At 54.0% G+C, this 17,001-nt stretch overlaps 1 protein-coding gene and 1 non-coding gene across 5 annotated transcripts in view; one reads left to right on the top strand and one right to left on the bottom strand.

Moving 5' to 3' along the window:
• Positions 1-2,648, top strand: part of TBC1D31 (TBC1 domain family member 31) — a 68,497-nt gene extending 65,849 nt beyond the window's left edge. For all 4 annotated transcript variants that reach the window (XM_038555430.1, XM_038555432.1, XM_038555431.1 and 1 more), the window contains one exon: positions 2,309-2,648. In XM_038555430.1, the coding sequence (XP_038411358.1) occupies positions 2,309-2,442 (134 nt within the window). In that variant the 3' untranslated portion in view covers positions 2,443-2,648. The remainder of the gene's footprint in view (positions 1-2,308) is intronic.
• Positions 2,649-6,777: 4,129 nt separating this feature from the next.
• On the bottom strand, positions 6,778-6,850 carry TRNAM-CAU. The gene has a single exon. It is a non-coding gene; the product is annotated as a tRNA-Met (tRNA).
• Between the last annotated feature and the right edge of the window lie 10,151 nt (positions 6,851-17,001).

Consider the following 17,001-nt stretch of genomic DNA (forward strand, 5'->3'; position numbering starts at 1 on the left):
GCATTTGGGTGGCTCAATTGGTTGGGCATCTACCTTCGGCTCAAGTAAAGATCCCAGGATCCTGGGATCGAGTCCCGTGTCGGGCTCCCCGCTTGGCACAGTACCTGCTTCTCCCTCCCCACTCTGCTCGTGCTCTCTCTCACAGTCTATCTCTCTCTCTCAAAAATAATAATAATAATAATAAATATATATCTTTAATTTAAGCAAGGTTGTGGCTTGAATTCTTTTTGCAGCATGCTGATACCATTTTTCCAAGGCATTGATAATGGAAATCCTGAAATGGAGGTAGCAAGATTCTCAGAAAGTCTAGCTGGGGTAAAAACTGGATCAGACCAAAACCAAGCAAAGAAAGTTTGCCAGATGGATGTCTCTGATGAGAACCAGCTGCCGGCTCCTGCAGAAGTCTGTCACTAACTAAAAAAAAAATTTTTTTAAGTTTTTATTTATTCTTGAGAGACACAGAGAGAGAGGGAGAGTCAGAGACACAGGCAGAGGGAGAAGCAGGCTCCACGCAGGGAGCCCGACACGGACTCAATCCCAGCACTCCAGGATCACGCCCTGGGCCAACGGCAGGCGCTAAACTACTGAGCCACCCAGGGATCCCCTGTCACTAACTAAATTAATGATACTCACAACTAGTTTTTACATCCTGTGGAAAGAAAATCTGAGCGTTAGTTTTCAAAGCTATTACATGTTTGAATTTTCTGACTCTGTTCTTCTGGGTGGGCTCTGTCCAATAGCCACTGGAAATGTGGGTTTGCTCTGGGCGCCGTGATGGACTGCTGGGGCCACTAGCAGCCGAACTGCCAGACACTAATGGTTTCGTGGTGATTAGCTGACTTTTAATCCCTCCGCCTGATTCACTGGAAGTTTCTGTTTAGAAGGGACAGGGTGGAAACATGATACAGAAATAGAGTCACGGCGTTAGCCCATCAAGGAGCTGACAGCTTTCCCAATAAAGTATTGACTTCTTTTTTAAAACAAGAGGGGACAAGAAACTCTTTTAGACTTTGATTTCAACTGACATTTTCAATTAAAACTATCGTATAGAAGAAGCGGCATTTAACGAGATGTTTTAAGTTCTCTTAGAAGAACAGATTCTTAAACAAGTGTCTCTGAAGACAAGCTGTATAAGAACTCTACCTAAGAACAAGTCGGGAGATTCCAGTGTTGTATATTTTTGGCTGACTCATACTTTATATGAGTACAGATTCTGTGTTAGAATCAGAATTAAACCAAAAGTCATGCGTAAGTCAAATGAAAGCGTACGTGAGATTTTCAGCTGTTCTTTATTCTGACACATCAGAACTTCACTTTTTAGTTATTAGATCATTCTAAATTAGAAACTAAGGTCAAGACATTTGGTAAGCTCAGGTTATTTAGCAGCAAAACAAAACACAAAAGTTGTATTCCTTTGGAGGAAAATCATAGTTTCAGAAATCGGAGCTGTTTGAATCTAGGTTTGAGAAAAGTGTATTTTTAAGATGCTTGCTTTTTTTTTTTTTTTTTCCCAGATTCCAGTGTTTACTAGTCCCTCAAACTCAGTATCAAATGGCTGTTGCACTTGGATACATTGTAATATTTTAATTGGACTCTCCCTGTGTTGGCCACTATTAAAACCATTTGATTTATTTATTTTCGTTTAGTCATTGGGAAAGTAGTCTTGGTGTACTTTTCTAAATATTAATTTTGGCGGCTTGGAATGCTTTTTCTCATTATCATTAAGCCTCCTGGTGAGGAAACTTATTGTTGCAAAGAACTCATTCATCCTCTCTGGGACAAGATTTGTTCCTAATTTAAAAGATTGTATCCCCCAGATTTAAAAAAAAAAAAAAAAAAAAAGTGGTAACTAACCAAAAGCAAGTACATTCTATGACAGCATTCAACAAATTTATTCAACAAATAAATATTTAGCTTGTAAATGGAACAATATAGGAAACAATAGATTAGGCTTTTTGTTCAAGAAATTTTTTTTGAATATTCATTTCATTATTGATTTTTGGCAACACATTTGCCTTTAAAATGCTCTATTGTTGGGATCCCTGGGTGGCGCAGCGGTTTGGCGCCTGCCTTTGGCCCAGGGCGCGATCCTGGAGACGCAGGATCGAATCCCACATCAGGCTCCCGGTGCATGGAGCCTGTTTCTCCCTCTGCCTGTGTCTCTGCCTCTCTCTCTCTCTCTCTGTGACTATCATAAATAAATAAAAATTAAAAAAAAAAAAATAATAAAAAAATAAAAAAATAAAATGCTCTATTGTTGCTAACATCAAAAATTAAACTATTGTTAATTTTAAATTTTGTTTCCAAGCTTCTTTTAGTCAAAGAAGAATACAATGGGATACCACGGAACGGGATCTTATGGAGAGAGTGAGAAATCTTCGCCAGAGACTCACCGTCCAGGCTCGTAACAGATGTCAGACTCCTCACCTTTTGGTTACATAGATAGGGCTTGAGATAGTTGAAGAAATAACCTATTTTGCAATCAGTGACATGGATTTTACATTATTTATTTTATACCCCTAGAGAGGTCCACCTTTTGTATAGAAAAATGTATGTATAAAAATTATGTGTACTATTTTGTTCTGATGCTTTTTGGCTTGTAAATGACTCCTTATATTTTTCATAATAAAATTTTTGAAGCTCTTAAAGCTTGTGTTAAGCTCTTTCAGGTTGCAAGGACCAGCGTAAACCTCTGACTAGCTGATGAGAGTTTATTTTAAAGATAAATGGAGAGGGGCGCCTGGGTGGCTCAGTTGGTTAAGGATCTGCCTCTGGCTCAGGTCATGATCTCAGGGTCTTGGGATCAAGCCCCAGGTCAGGCTCCCTGCTCTGCAGGGTGTCAGCTTCTCCCTCTGCCACTCCAACTGCTTGTGTTCTCTTTCTAATAAATAAAATCTTAATAAAATAAAATAAATAAATGGAGAAACACAGAAAATCATCTTATAAACCTTGCAGCCAGAACTGCGGGAGAAGTCAGCAGGACATCTAGAGCACCAGCAGTGTACACTGTGGCCGTCTGTCCCCCAGCACCAGGGTCTCCTCTTCCCCAGTGGACCCCCCCTGCTCCTAACACTGGTGTGTGTCTCTGTCTCTCCAGACAGCTCTGCTCTCCCGCTCTGGCCCTTTGCTCCACAGCAGGGCTCCTCACAATTTCCATTATCTTGGGTAATTATTTCCAGAACCTTCCCTGAACCCATCTCTAAAAGGTGGGTATAAATAGCTCAGGACGGATGTGAGGATTAAATGAAAGATAATGTAAAATTCTGATACTGTGACATACAGTAAGCATGCAGTAGTAGTAATTCTTATGCTCTCTTTTGTCCAGTAGGCAAAGTCCTAATGCAAGGCATTGGTTTCCCAGGAGCACTTTCTTCAGCCTACTTTTCTGTCCATTTTCAGGCAGCTGCAAATGCCTTCATGGGCCAAGCTGGTGTGTGTTTGGCAACAGGAAGTCACAGAATATAAAATGTATAGGGTAGAATGGAAAGTCAGGGGAGCTAGAAACTGCTTGCTGTCCTAAAAGCATTCTAAAGTATTCTGATCCTGCCAGCCAGACTCAGCTCTATAATGCCAGATTTTTACCTCTACCTCAGGTCCCCTTTTACCGGAACTCACAGTTACTCAGACTGGTTTTGCAAATACACACCTCTTTTATAGTACTACCGTTTTTCATTTTTGAAAGTTACCATTTGATGGGTAATTGGGTGACCGGCATTAAGGGGGGCACACGATGTGGTGAGCACTGAGTGTGATAGGCAACTGATAAATTATTGAACACTACATCTGAAACTAATGATGTACAATATGTTGGCTAATTGAATTTAAATAAATTATTGAACACTACATCTGAAACTAATGATGTACTATATGTTGGCTAATTGGATTTAAATTTAAAAGTTTCCATTTATCCAGGGATGGTTATGCAGACTCTCAACCAAATGAAGCTCTTCCTATCACATTCTTTCAGTTTTCTCTGGCTCTATAGTTCTCCCAATAATCTTGATAACGTCACTGTCGTAGCAGATTTCAGATCCTGGGCTGAATCTGGTCAGATGTGCTTGCTTGGGGTTTTCAGACACTCTCACACTTAAATAAAATAGATGAAATACATTTCTGATTATCTCCTCCTGCTGCTTGACACAACTTCAACTTAACCCCAATTTCTTTGTAATGTAAATTCTCTGGGAATTGAAGAAAGGTGTAGCTTAGCTAAAATTCTTCCTACTCTGGCTCCCTTCAAGTAGTTTCTCTCCAGTACTCCCTTAAGCTTGTTAAAGCAGGACGGTTCCTAAAGGCCTTTCCGTATTTATTGCCTTCATAAGGTTTCTCTCTGGTGTGAAGTGGTCCATGTTGGATGAAGGTGAGGCTTCCCCTGAATTCTTCACATCGGCTACACTTAGTGTCTCTCCAGTATGAATTCAGTGATGTCGAATAAATTATTAACTTGGTTTAAGGCCTTTTCAGATATTTTTTTAAGATTTTATTTATTCATGAGAGACACACAGAGAGAGGCAGAGACAGGCAGAGGGGGAAGCAGGCTCTGAGTGAACAGGGAACCGGATGAGGGACTCCATCCCAGGACCCCGGGATCACCACCTGAGCCAAAGGCAGATGCTCCACCGCTGAGCCACTCAGGCGCCCCAAGGCCTTTCTGGATCCGGTACATTCCTGTGGCTCTTGTCCAGCGAGAATTCTCTGATGTTGAGCAAGATTTGAGCACTTGCTACAGGCCTTTGCGCGGCGATTCCATGTCGCCCATCAGGGCAGCAGCGGGGGCCACCAGCACGGCGACAGCTTCACTGGCATGGGTGCCCCGGGCACAGCTTCTGGAGCTCACGTCTAGATGGAGCCGGGAGCCAAACCACACGGCAACTTTAGCAGGAAAAGCCGGAGAGACGAGGCGGTGAGTTCTTAAACGATGATGGGCCAGTAACGTTGAGATGTGAAGAGAACTCTGCGGGGTCCCGCGGACTGCGGGAGAGTCAAGGAGGCGCACACACCCGGAGGGCCCCGGGCTCCGCGTCAGGCCTCGTGGGACGAGGCCTCCCGGCCAGGGGCGCGCGGGCGGGGCCCCCGAGGGTCGTCTGCGCGGCGGGCGCCTGGTCCCGCGCGGGGCCTGCCCGGCAGGTGCCCCGCCCCGCGGAGAGGCTGGTGGCCGAGCGCTCGTCGCCCGAGGCTGTCCGGCCGCTGCGGGGAGCGCTCCGGGGCTCAAGGCCCAGCAAGCAGGAACCGGGAGGCAGAACCGCACCTGCCAGGAGGAAGAGGAGCCCCTTCCTCGGCGGCGACCTCCAGACCCCCTGCTGCCCCTCGGCCCCCCTGCACGCCGCGGGAGCGCTGGGGGAGGCCGCGCGGGAAGGGAGCCGGGGCCCCTGGCGGGTGCTGCCGACGACGGCGTGCAAAGGCTTAGGGACGCAGGGATGGAGCAGGGGCTGCTCGCTCACCTCCCAGCCTCGCGCTCAGCCCCGGGGCGCGCCCCGCCTCGGGCACCGAGTGAGCGGAGCGTCTGCAAACTTGAAGAGCTCGGGGCTGCTTGGGAGGGGGTGAGCGGGGCGAGAGATGCCGCCGCGGACACTCCCCTGACTTCCAGGGGGGGGGGGGTGATGGGGTTCCTACCAGGAGAGGCGGGGGGGGGGGGCGGGCAGCAGAGGAGGGGGAGGGGCAGGGGGAGAGGGGAGGAGAGGATGGGGCTCTGGGCAATGGATTCTCTTGTCCCTAAGAATGAAATCGTTGGCAGTCCACTAAAACGTCCTGACATCCGTAGCAGGAAAGCTTCCGCGGGCTGAGAACCCGACGGGAGAGCCGCGCCACGCGGGCCGCAGTTTCCAGGCCCACACTTCTTTCCAGATCCAAAGGCTCCTGACCCAAGGGGAGGCCGGGCCCCCCCGCCCCCCGCCCCCCCCGAGGAAGGATCCCGCAGCAGTGAGTGCCCCTATTATGCTATGAGTAATCCCAAGCCTTTCCAAAGGGACCCGTTGCCATTCGCCGGCCGCAGGTAGGGCCTGGGCGCAGCCCCTCAGGGGACCCCAGACACGGCTCTAAGTGGACACTCACTCCCGCGTGCACCAGCCTCGGGCAGCCGGTGGCAGGTGGTGGGGTCTGGGGCCAACCCGGAGTCAGGGCGGGCGCAGCAGGGCCAGGGCGCCGGCTGCGGCTCTGAGGAGCTGCCCGCGGGGACGACCCCTGACCGGCGGCCGCAGCTGCGCACCGGCGCCCTGGGGGCTGCTCCCACGGGATGGGAGCCAGAGGTCCTCCCGCGGCCCGCGGCGCGGCTGCACAGGTTAGTGCCGCCGCCGAAAACCTGGGGCGGCCGAGCCCCGCGAGCGCACCGCGTCGGCCCGCGCAGCACGGCAGCTCCGGGGGTGCAAGCGCCTCGGTCCGCCCCGCCGGGGTCCCGCAGCCCCGCCCCGCCCCGCCCCACCCCCCCCGGGGTCCCGGGCCAGGGCGGGGGCCGGGGCCGGGGCCGGAGCGGGCGGCGCGGGAGGCCCGGGGGCAGGGGCGCCGCCTGCTGGGGACGCCGCGGTGCTTCCCAGGAGGCTCACAGCGGCGGCCCGCGGGGCCAGCCAGGCTCCCGGTGTCCCCCTGTCGTCGCGCCTCGGAACAGACAGGGCGGACGGGACACCCACAGGCCGCGTCCGGGCGCCGGTACTTGGGGGGGCGAGGCCGACCCCAGGGGCCCACGGGGGAAAAGCACGGACGCCGGGGTCTCCCCGTGCGGCACCGACGAGCAAACAAAACCCGCGGGTCTGGCGGGAGCGGAGACCGCGAACAAAAGTATTGTGCCCCGTGTGAGGATCGAACTCACGACCTTCAGATTATGAGACTGACGCGCTGCCTACTGCGCTAACGAGGCACCTGCGTGCGTCCTCCGGCAGTAGGGTAATGAGGCTAACGCAGGGGCCTGCGCGCATGCTCAGACGAACCCCTGCGCCGGGCTCCGGGACCCGAGCTCCAACGCCGGCGCCGGACGGCGTCCTTGGCAACCTCGGCCCCGCGCCCGCCGGACCGTCCGCGGGAGACCAGCGCCGCGCCTGCCGGGCCCCAGGCACCGACGAGAGGACGCCGAGGCCCGCGCTTCTTCCCGCGGCTGCACTTGGGCGTTTGCATGTTTGCGAGCCCGTGAACCACCTACTGGGCCCCTGCGGTGTCCCCGGCTCCGTGCCGGGCGCTGGGCTCCCGGGGACGCCCCGGCCCCCGCGGGCGGCGGGGCAGGCGCAGGCGCAGGTGCAGGCGCAGGCGCAGGTGCACGAGCACGAGCACGAGCACGAGCCCAGGTGTGCCCCGCGGCCCGGAGCCGCTCCAGGAGCAGCCACGGCCTGAGCCCTCGGAGCCCCCGATTTCCCCATTTCCCCCCCACCTCCCCGTCCTTTACACCAACGTATTTAAACACCACCTCCCCTGGTCCAGGAAACTGTACCACCGTCATCCGTGGAAAGCGGGGTGGGTTTGTTTTTTTTTTTTTTTTTTTAAGAATAGGTTTAAGGACGCGACTATCGAACTGGAAGTCCTCTCCCGCGTGTCCCCTGAACCCAGCCGCACGTGGCACCCACACCTGTGGGCCTCGCTGCGTCCCCCTGGACCCTCACCCCGTTCCCCTGGGCTGAGCCGCCGCCAGCGCCGGGCCTGGGCGGAGGGAGCGCCCCCGAGCGGGCCTGCAGACGTGTCCTAGTTTTCCTGAAATTTGCCAGTATGTTGTGTCGGTCCCCGCGAGCTCGGGAGACGCGGCGGGCTGTGAAGGGGACGGATGGCCCACGCGGGCGCCGGGAGGTGGGGGCCGCATCCCGCGACCCTGGGGGCGGAGAGAAAGCCCCGGCGGGGAGCGCGGCGGGGCGCTAAGGGGAGCGACCCCCGGGGCGGGAGGGGCCGCGGGTGCAGCGGGCGGCCCGGCTGCAGGACCCGCGGATTGGCTGCACCCTCCCCTGGGGACGTCCCCCCGCCCCCGCCCCCGCCCCCGCCCCCGCCCCAGGGAAGCCCCACGGCTACTCAGTCCTGGGGCAGCTCTCCCTCCCCCGCTCCCTGGGGGACCCCACGGGAGCCGTGCCCCAGGGGCGGTCGCGGCGGCCTCAGGGCAGCTCCCGGGGCGCAGCAGGGCGAGGGGGAGGGGGAGCCCCCAGAGAACACACTCACAGGAAGCCTGGGGGGGGGTCCAGTGACTCGCTCCGGGTCCCGCAGCCAACAGATGCCCTCCCCCGCCGCCGGGCTTATGCCCTCAAGCCGCGTGAGACCCGCAAACATTCGGGACGAGCCCAAGTCCAGGAGCAGGGACGAGGCCACAGGAACGAGGCTGCAAACAGGAACGCGGGGCGCTCCACGCCCGACAGGACCTGAGTGGAGCAAGCCCGGGCACAACGGGGTGTGGGGCCTGCCGCTGCCACTGCCGGATGGGGGTGCGGTGGGGCTGAGGATATGCACAGGTGCTCGTGTTTGCACCCCGAATCTCTGAACGGATACACAGAAAACCAAGATCAATGATCAATATGTACTGGAGGAGGCCGGAAGCTGCACGGTTGAAGGCATGGATGGGAGGAAGGCTTTCTAGAAAGTAAACTATTAAGTTAGCAGGTTTAGATTTACAGAGAAATGGCAGGTACTAGAGTTCCCATAAAGACCACCCCCAGTTTCCCCTATTACTAACCTCCCACATTAGTGTGGTATGCTGGCTACAATCCCTGAACCAGTGTGCATATTTTATTGCCTGAAGTCCATCCTGATTCACATTTCCTTGGTTTTCCCTAAAGGTCCTTTTTCTGGTCCGGGAGCGCATGCAGGACCCCATATCCTGTGTAAAAGTCATGCCCCCTTAGGCCCCTCCTGGCTGTGACAGTTTCTTAGACTTGCCTTCTTTTTCTCCTCCTCCTCCTCCTCCTCCCCCTCCCCCTCCCGCTTCCCTTCCCCCTCCCCCTCCCCCTCCCTCCTCCTCCTCCTCCTCCTCCTCCTCCTCCTCTTCTTCTTCTTCTTCTTCTTCTTCTTCTTCTTCTTCTTCTTCTTCTTCTTCTTCTTCTTCTTCTTTTCTTCTTCAGTTTTCCATTTTTAATATTTGGTTAAACAAAATACATCTTTTGGGGGATCCCTGGGTGGCTCAGCGGCCTAGCGCCTGCCTCCGGCCCAGGGCGTGATCCTGGAGACCTGCGTAGGGCCCCCTGCGTGGAGCCTGCTTCTCCCTCTGCCTGTGTCTCTGCCTCTCTCTCTGTGTGTCTCTCATGAATAAATAAATAATCTTTTTAAAAAATACATCTTTTGTAAACAAACTCAGCACAAGGCCAACAAAAAAAAGGAATAAAAGCAAGAAAAACAAAAAAGGCTAGGGTTGCCCCTTATTGGGCATCCGGGTCAGGCCTGCCCCCTTCCTTAAAGGAAGTGGGGCTTTTTGCCCTCGGGTCAGCATGGGCCCCTGTTCTAAGCACCAGAATTGGGTATGAACAGAGAAACCAGCCCTGAAATGTCTGAGAGTCGCTGCGTATCCCCTTGGCTCCTGGCCTCCAAGTGCACAGGGACTCCTCTGAAGTGCCCTTTGCACAGGCCCAAGCAGATTGGTGGAGAGGACCCCCCCCAACCCCAATAAGTAGTTACTATCACTGACAGGGCCCCTGGACCCCAGTGTTGGGTAGGACTGGTCAGATAGTTCATAGACTGATCCTCAGTTTGGGGATTTGCCTCAAGTTCTTCTGGGAGGAAGACGTTTCTCGGTTTACCTTTGAATAGTTGAAAATAAAATATTCCAACTTTGTTCATCTACTGCCTATTTAAGATGTTAAGTCCATTAACCTAAAAGATCTAAACTGCAGGACCAAAGGAGGCGGGGGCGGGGGCGGCGGAGAGCGAGGAGGGGACGGTGCAGATGGGGAGGAGGGCGTCGGTGCGCGGGGAGGGGGCGCAGCCGTCTCCCCATCTCCGGGTGGAGGGGTCCCCTCGGGAAGGCGGGAGAGGGGAGGGCCCGTCCGTTGGGTTCTAGAGCGTCCCGGGAACAGGGCAGGAGGCCGAGGGGGGCGCGGCCACTGGGGGGAACCGGGCTGGGCCCGCCCGGGGGGGGGGGGGGGGGGGGGGTCGCAGCATCACCCAAACCTTCCCATGCAAAGTAGAGCACGCGAGGGGCGGGGTGGGGCGGTGAGCACCGGGTCAATATTCCACCAAATAAAGCGTCTCCATCTTTTAAATGCGCGTGTCACCAATTTTCAAAGACTTTGACAAGGAGCCCGTGTGCACGCACACGCACACTCGTGCTTCCTCCGTGAGGCCCGCGCCCTGCAGAACCCGGGCAGGTGCCGGCCCCCACGTGGCACCCCCCTGGCTGCTGCGCAGGGTCCGTGGCCTGGCTGTGCCCCGAGTCTGGAGTCAGTGTCACCTGCCCACCAGGGTGGCAGACGCAGACCCCCAGGCCTGGCAGCCAGTGAGTGACCCAAGGCTGAGGACCTGTGTCTGTGCAGGGGGTCCCCAGACGAGCCCCTTCCACCCAGAGGCCTGGCACCAAAGGCCTGGCACGCCTTTTCCACCGTCAAGCACCTTGTTTGAGACGAGTCTCTTCCCTTCTCTTCTCAACCTTTCTCCAGCCTGGTACACCGTCACCCCCTCTGCAAAAACCTGATCCCTGTTGCCTTCCTCCTTTGCTTCTTTCCCCGGCCCCACCCCCAAACCCCTCCCTTGGGTGGATGCGGGGGCGGGGGAGGGGGGCGGCTTCGTCCTCGCAGCGGAACACTCCCTCCCTGGGGCTCACTTACTCCCCAGAACAACCTGAAGGGGTCAGTACCACCCCTGTTCTTCACTTACAGGGGTGCACACTCAAGGAGGCCGGTTAGGCGGCCTGCTCGGGTAGGAACCCCTGGCTGCCAGGGAGGCAAAGACCTCAGCCCTAGTCAGGCACCGCTGGGGGCCTCCCTCCAGCGCTCCCCGCACCCCCAGCAGCAACTGGCCAACATGCAGGGGAGGAGCGGAGGGAGAGAGAGAGTCTCAAGCAGGCTCCAGGCTGGGCTCCATCTCACCACCTGGAGATCAGGACCCTGAGATCATAACTGGATCCAAGGTCATAACTTGATCCGAAATCAAGAGTCCCCAGCTTGAGGGTCTGAGCCCCCCAGGCGCCCCTGGCTGCAGTGTTCTATGTAGTTCACAGAGTGAACAACTATTAGTACGTTTTGCTAGAATAAGATGGGGTTCTGCATTAATTTTATTCCTATTTTTCATATTTACAGACATAAAAGTTGAGAAACTTCACATAAAGAAGAAAAAAGGGTGGAGAGAGCTTTGCTTCAGCACTAGAATCAATTCCTTCAGCATATTTCAAGTTACAGCCTAAAAAGCACTTCAGAACTAATTTTCATCCATTTAGCAGCTTGGTTGGTCCTCTTTCAGCTTGGGATTGGAAGCCACGATCATTAGTCGTCAGAATCTTTAGCTTTCTCAACTTCTAAGCGATGTTGAATTGAACATTCCCCTTACTTGTGGTGCTGGAGCTTTCCACACCCACCTAGTAGTACGACGATCCGAAATATGGAAGAACAGATGGGAAATGGGAGATGGAGAAGGAACAGGAACCCTTCCTCTTGATTAATTTTAGGACCTCTTCACGTACCCCTGCGGGTACTGACAGGCAGGAGAGGCTGTTGTAAACCCATTTTATAGAGTGAAAAGTTGGTGTGCTTGAGTGTGTGTGTGTGTTTTGAGAAGGGGGCCTCAGGGCCAGCTGGACAGGGGAACTTAATGGAAACGTGTTGCAAATTATTGCTTTCCCACAGCCTGGCTGGACCCAGGCAGGGAGGTCACCAGAGGAACCAGACAGACAATCCAGGCCCAGGGAGATGGCTACGGAGACGAGGATTAGGGAGCCAATGGAGACACGTTCTCCAGGAACAGTCAGGACTTGGATCTGGTCAACTGCCAAGGATAGACAGAGAAGCCAGGAGTCATTCCAAATTAGGATGAGCAATGTCCAGAAACATCCTGGTGCCACCACCAGGCAGGAAGACAGAGGGCCTGTTTAAGGGAAACCCAATACATGCTGATTTTGCATCTTTTGTATTACACAAATAACGTGTGCTCAGTGTAGACACACACACGCAGCTCTCTGTCAAAAATTGCCATACAAGTGCTACTTCAACCAATCATCCAAAAGTCAATGACTTAAACAACAAGCAGGTATTTTTCTTTTGTAAAAATAGCTTTATGGGACGCCTGCCTGGCTCAGTGGTTGAGTCAGGGCGTGCTCCCAGGGTCCTGGGATCAAGTCCCACATCAGGCTCCCCACGGGGAACCTGCTTCTCCCAATGCCTATGTCTCTGCCTCTCTCTCTGTCTCTAATGAATAAATAAATAAAATATTTTAAAAATAAAAATAAAAATGGCTTTATTGTGGGCACCTGGAGGGCTCAGTTGGTTAAGTGGCTGACTTCAGCTCAGGGCATGATCCCAGGATCCTGGGATGGAGTCTCTCATCGGGCTCCCAGCTCAGCGTGGAATCTGCTTCTCCCTTTCCCTCTGCCCCTCTGCTTGTCTCTCCCTCTCAAATAAAATCTTTTTGAAAAAATAATAAATTGTAGCCAAAGATATACAAAATTTACCATCTTAACCACTTTCACTGTGCAATTCAGTGGCACTAGGTACATTTATGATGCAACTGTCTTAACTATCAATTTCCAAAACCTTTGCCTCACCCCAAGCAGAAACTGTACCCATTAAGCAATAGCTCCCTAGTCCCCCTCCTCCGTGTTCCTGGTGGCCTCTAATCTACTGTCTATGGATTTGCCTAATCGAGGCATTTCATGTACATGGAATTATACAACACTTGTCCCTCTGTGTCTGGTTTACTCCGCTCAGCCTACTGTTTTCAAGGTAAGCATGTATTTTTCTGGCTCCTGCAGGTTGCAGGACTCATACCAGGTGAGGTTGAATTCAGCTCTGCTCAGGGCTGTCTCCATGTTCTCCTGGGACCAGCTACCCCCCAGGGGATGTTCTTCTCAGTGAGGGTCATGGCAGCCCAAGAGGCCAAGCTATGCCAAGAAAGCACATTTAAGGCCTCTGCTCTGGGTACATCCATCAAAATTGCATTGGTCAAACCAAACCACCTGGCCAAGTTCAACATCCATGGGGCAGGGAAGCATTCTCGGCCCACTGTGGGAGGCCGCAAAGCCAGGGAAGGGAGGGAGTGAAGAGGTGAGGGCAAGAAGCCAGTCTGTCACATACCCATATGTCAACACGGACTCAAGCACATAAGTCCTCCTCGTCCCACCCTGGCCCCTAATCTGTTCCCTCTCCAGAGGGAGACCACTGGTATCAGTATCCTTTTGTCCCATTACTAACAGTAAGCTGGGAACTCTTTTTTTTTTTTTTTTAATTATTCATGAGAGACACAGAGAGAGAGGCAGAGACACAGGCAGAGGGAGACGCAGGCGCCCTGCAGGGAGCCCGATGTGGGACTCGATCCCAGGACCCCAGGATCACAACCTGAACCGAAGGCCGACACTCAACCACTGAGCCACCCAGGCGTCCCGAGCTTGGAACTCTTTTCCCGCCAATACATATACATCTTCCTGTTCTTTGTCACCACAGCAGAGTGTCTCTAAGAGGAGATGGGGCGGTAGACGCACAAGGGGGAGACCATGTGAGGGCACAGGGAGAGGACGGCCGAGTACAGGCCAGGGAGAGAGGCCACAGAGAAGCCCTGCCGACTCCTCAGCCGCAGGCTTCGGGCCTCAGAACTGTGACAGGCCAGATCTCTGTTGTTTCAGCCACCCAGGCTGGTCCTTTGTAGTGGCAGCCCCAGCTGCCCTAGGTCTTCTGATTCCAGAACGTCTCATCCTTCCCAATCAGTAACGAGTGCTGTAGTGAACACTCTTGTGCTGGTGTTTGACAGCGGACATCCAAGGGGCTTGTGGACAGCCGAAAACTTGTTCTGTCCTGGATTCTGGTAGATTTACTGTTTTGCTCCCAAGGAAGCACAGCCGGGGTTGTCCATTTACCTGCGGGCGAACACCAGAAGCTCCAGGGTCGCTGTGCGGTTAGGAGCTGGGACTTCTCTTTCCACCCTGACCTGTCCCTGCACCTCCACGCCACCCTCGGGCCCCTGACTCCATCTGCTTGGCAGGGTCACCAGCACACCGTGAGCCCATCTGACCTGACCACGACCCACAGCCCATCTTTTCTCAAACAGCTCTCCTGTCACTGGTCCAGGTGGAGGGAAGTCAGAGTGAGCGGCTTCCAGGGCCCACGCTCACTGTGATTCTCCTCTCCTTTCCAGCTCTCTCTCTCTCTGCTAAAATAAAATAATAAAATAAAATAAAATAAAATAAAATAGTAAAATAAAAGAATATCTCTATCATCTATCTATCATCTACCTATAGATATATAAAGAGAGGGCTAAGTGAGGGGAAAGGCTATGAGGGAAGGAAGGACGCTGAGGAGAAAAGCCTCATTTATGGTAGGTTCGCCTGTGGCACTTTGGGAGCAGCAGAGGCTTCCAGGCCTGGCCCCTTGCCAGCCAGGACCTGGTAACTGGCTGCAGGCCCTCGTGTCTTGTCTCATTATCCTGGCTGTGACAAGCCAGGAGTGAGGCCACAGCCAGCTGGGCAGGTCTAGGGAAGACTGAGAGAGACAGAATGTGGGGCCAGGAGAGGAGGATTTTCCTCAGACTATCCCTGCAGGAAGTCCTCCTGTGCCCCCAGAGGCCTCGGCTTTGGGGTTCCTCTGTCCCCTGCCCTCACCACCCTCCACACAACCTCAACACGACTTGGGTGCCCATTCCCTCCCGCCTCCCCCAGCTGATTCCCACCACCCCGCTGGTCCCCACCTACACAGGGCTGTGACCTGAGAGATGCCTCCTGACCCCCGGGGCTGGGTCAGGCCTCTCTGTTCTGCATTCTCTTGGCTCCCGTGACCTTAAGGTTCACCACAGTCTGACGTGGTGACTTCTCATTTGCTGTCTTTCCCGTGGACTGTCAGAGCCACCGCGACAGGGGTCTGCGGCAGGCTGAGCAGAACCCACGCCGGGCCCTCCAGTGTTCGCTGAGGAGGGGAAGCTTCTCACATTCTACCCTAACGGCTTTTCTTTCCTGGAGGGCGGGGGCTGTGGTTGGTTCATTTCTGGATCTCCAACTTTGAGGCTGATCAAAGACCTATTTCTTAGTTCCAAACATGTGCAGGATCTGATCTAATAACCAAGTTATTAGTGGGCCTTGCCATGACCCGGCCAGGAATGGGCTTCAAGATCCATTGCCCACTGGGTGCCTGGGTGGCTCAGTGGTTGAGTGTCTGCCTTTGGCTCAGGTCGTGATCCTGGGGTCCTGGGATGGAGTCCTGAGTCCCATAACAGGCTCCCCGCAGGGAGCCTGCTTCTCCCTCTTATGTCTCTGCCTCTCTCTCTGTGTCTCCCATGAATAAATAAATTAAAAATCTTTAACGACAACAACAACAAAAGATCCATGACCCACTCCCCACACACAGGGTGGGGAGGACAGCCAGGTGTCCTAGCCAGAGGAGAGGAAAGGGTTACAGCACTCCCTTCCCAGGGCCCTCCCACTCCGCCCCCTCGGACAGGTGAGACAGGTGGTGAAGGGTGTGGTCCCAGCAGCCCTGGGGCACCAGCAGGTGGGCCTGCCCCTTCCATGGTCAGATTGACATTCCAACAGACACAATGACAGTGACAGGGGTCACAGTGTGTGTCCTGGGACCCCAGTCGGTGTTGAGACACAGAGGCTCGAGGCTCCCTTCTTCACAGGGCTAATGGGCGTCATGGTTCCCACCTGCAGTAGCCAGGCTTCCAGGGCCTGGGCTGCTTAAATATTAATGCTTTCAAATCATATCACTAAAATCTACTCCCGCACCTGTGTTTCAAACGTAGCTTTGTGCCTGAAATTGCACAACTACGTTATGGCAAAGTTGCATCATCTGGCTCCTAATTTAAGGCTTAGAGGCTTCAACTAATCTAGGTGACAGTCTGATAGCCAAAGGGAGAAAGTCTGTTTACAAAGTGGCATTTGCTGGGAGGTCCAGGCTGCCTCCTGCACTTTACACACACATACATGCATAGCAGACCCACGGTCGGTGTTTGCAGAATGAATGAATGATCCATGTCTGCTATTCTGAGTCTGTGGGGTTTTCTATTCAGAAAAATCTGTCCCCACTGAACACACACGGACATACACACACTCATCACGGAGCGGGTCTTTGCTCATTGAAGCAGAGCAAGGAATTGGCCGCGGTGAGCTCATTCATCTGTACGACCTTGAGTCACTAGAGCCAGGGTGTGCAAGCTGGTATCTTCTAGAACAGTGCACTTCTCTGGGAGACAGTCAGGAAATGTTGGTGGGGGGGGCATACATGGAGAAAGAATATCCCCGACTCGATCCAGAAGTGGCTGGTGCTAGGACTACTCCACTCCTCCCTTGGGGCAAAGTAAGGGCTGCTGGACAGGAGCAAGTACTTCACTCCGCAGATACTTGCCAAGTGCTGCCACGGGACAGCCACAGGGATCAACGCGGTGGATGAGACAGTTGGGTCCTCCCTCATTAAGACATATTAAGTAGAGGCACCTGGGTGGCTCCGTTGGTTAAGCATCCAACTCTTGATTTCAGCTCAGGTCACAATCTCAGGTGATGATCTCAGATAAGTGCTATGAAGGAGGTTGGGAGGAGCGAAGCTGAGGCCCCAGCAGCGAGTTCTTCATTGCAGACAACAGAATCCACTCTAGCCGGCTGAGCAGAAGGGGCTTTGTTGCAGAGTATTAGTTCATTCCAGAATTTCCAGGAGGGCTAGGGAACCGTGCTCAGATGCCACAGAGTCAAGAACAAGCCCAGGCAGATGCCTGGCCACACCATGGATGGTTCCAGGGGAACACTGCTGCTGTGGTTCTGCATCTCTGACACCTGGACTGGAGCCTGCACCCATTCCCACCCGAGCTCTGATCTCTTAAGAGCGAGCACCTTCCAAGTCATGGGGGGATGCTCCTGCCTGGCAGAGCTTGGGTCCTATGCAGAGCTCTGGCTTTGGGGAGTACTGGGGGGGGAAGGGAGTAGCACTC

The sequence above is a fragment of the Canis lupus genome, chromosome 13 (assembly GCF_011100685.1).
Source record: "Canis lupus familiaris isolate Mischka breed German Shepherd chromosome 13, alternate assembly UU_Cfam_GSD_1.0, whole genome shotgun sequence".
Taxonomy (NCBI): domain Eukaryota; kingdom Metazoa; phylum Chordata; class Mammalia; order Carnivora; family Canidae; genus Canis; species Canis lupus.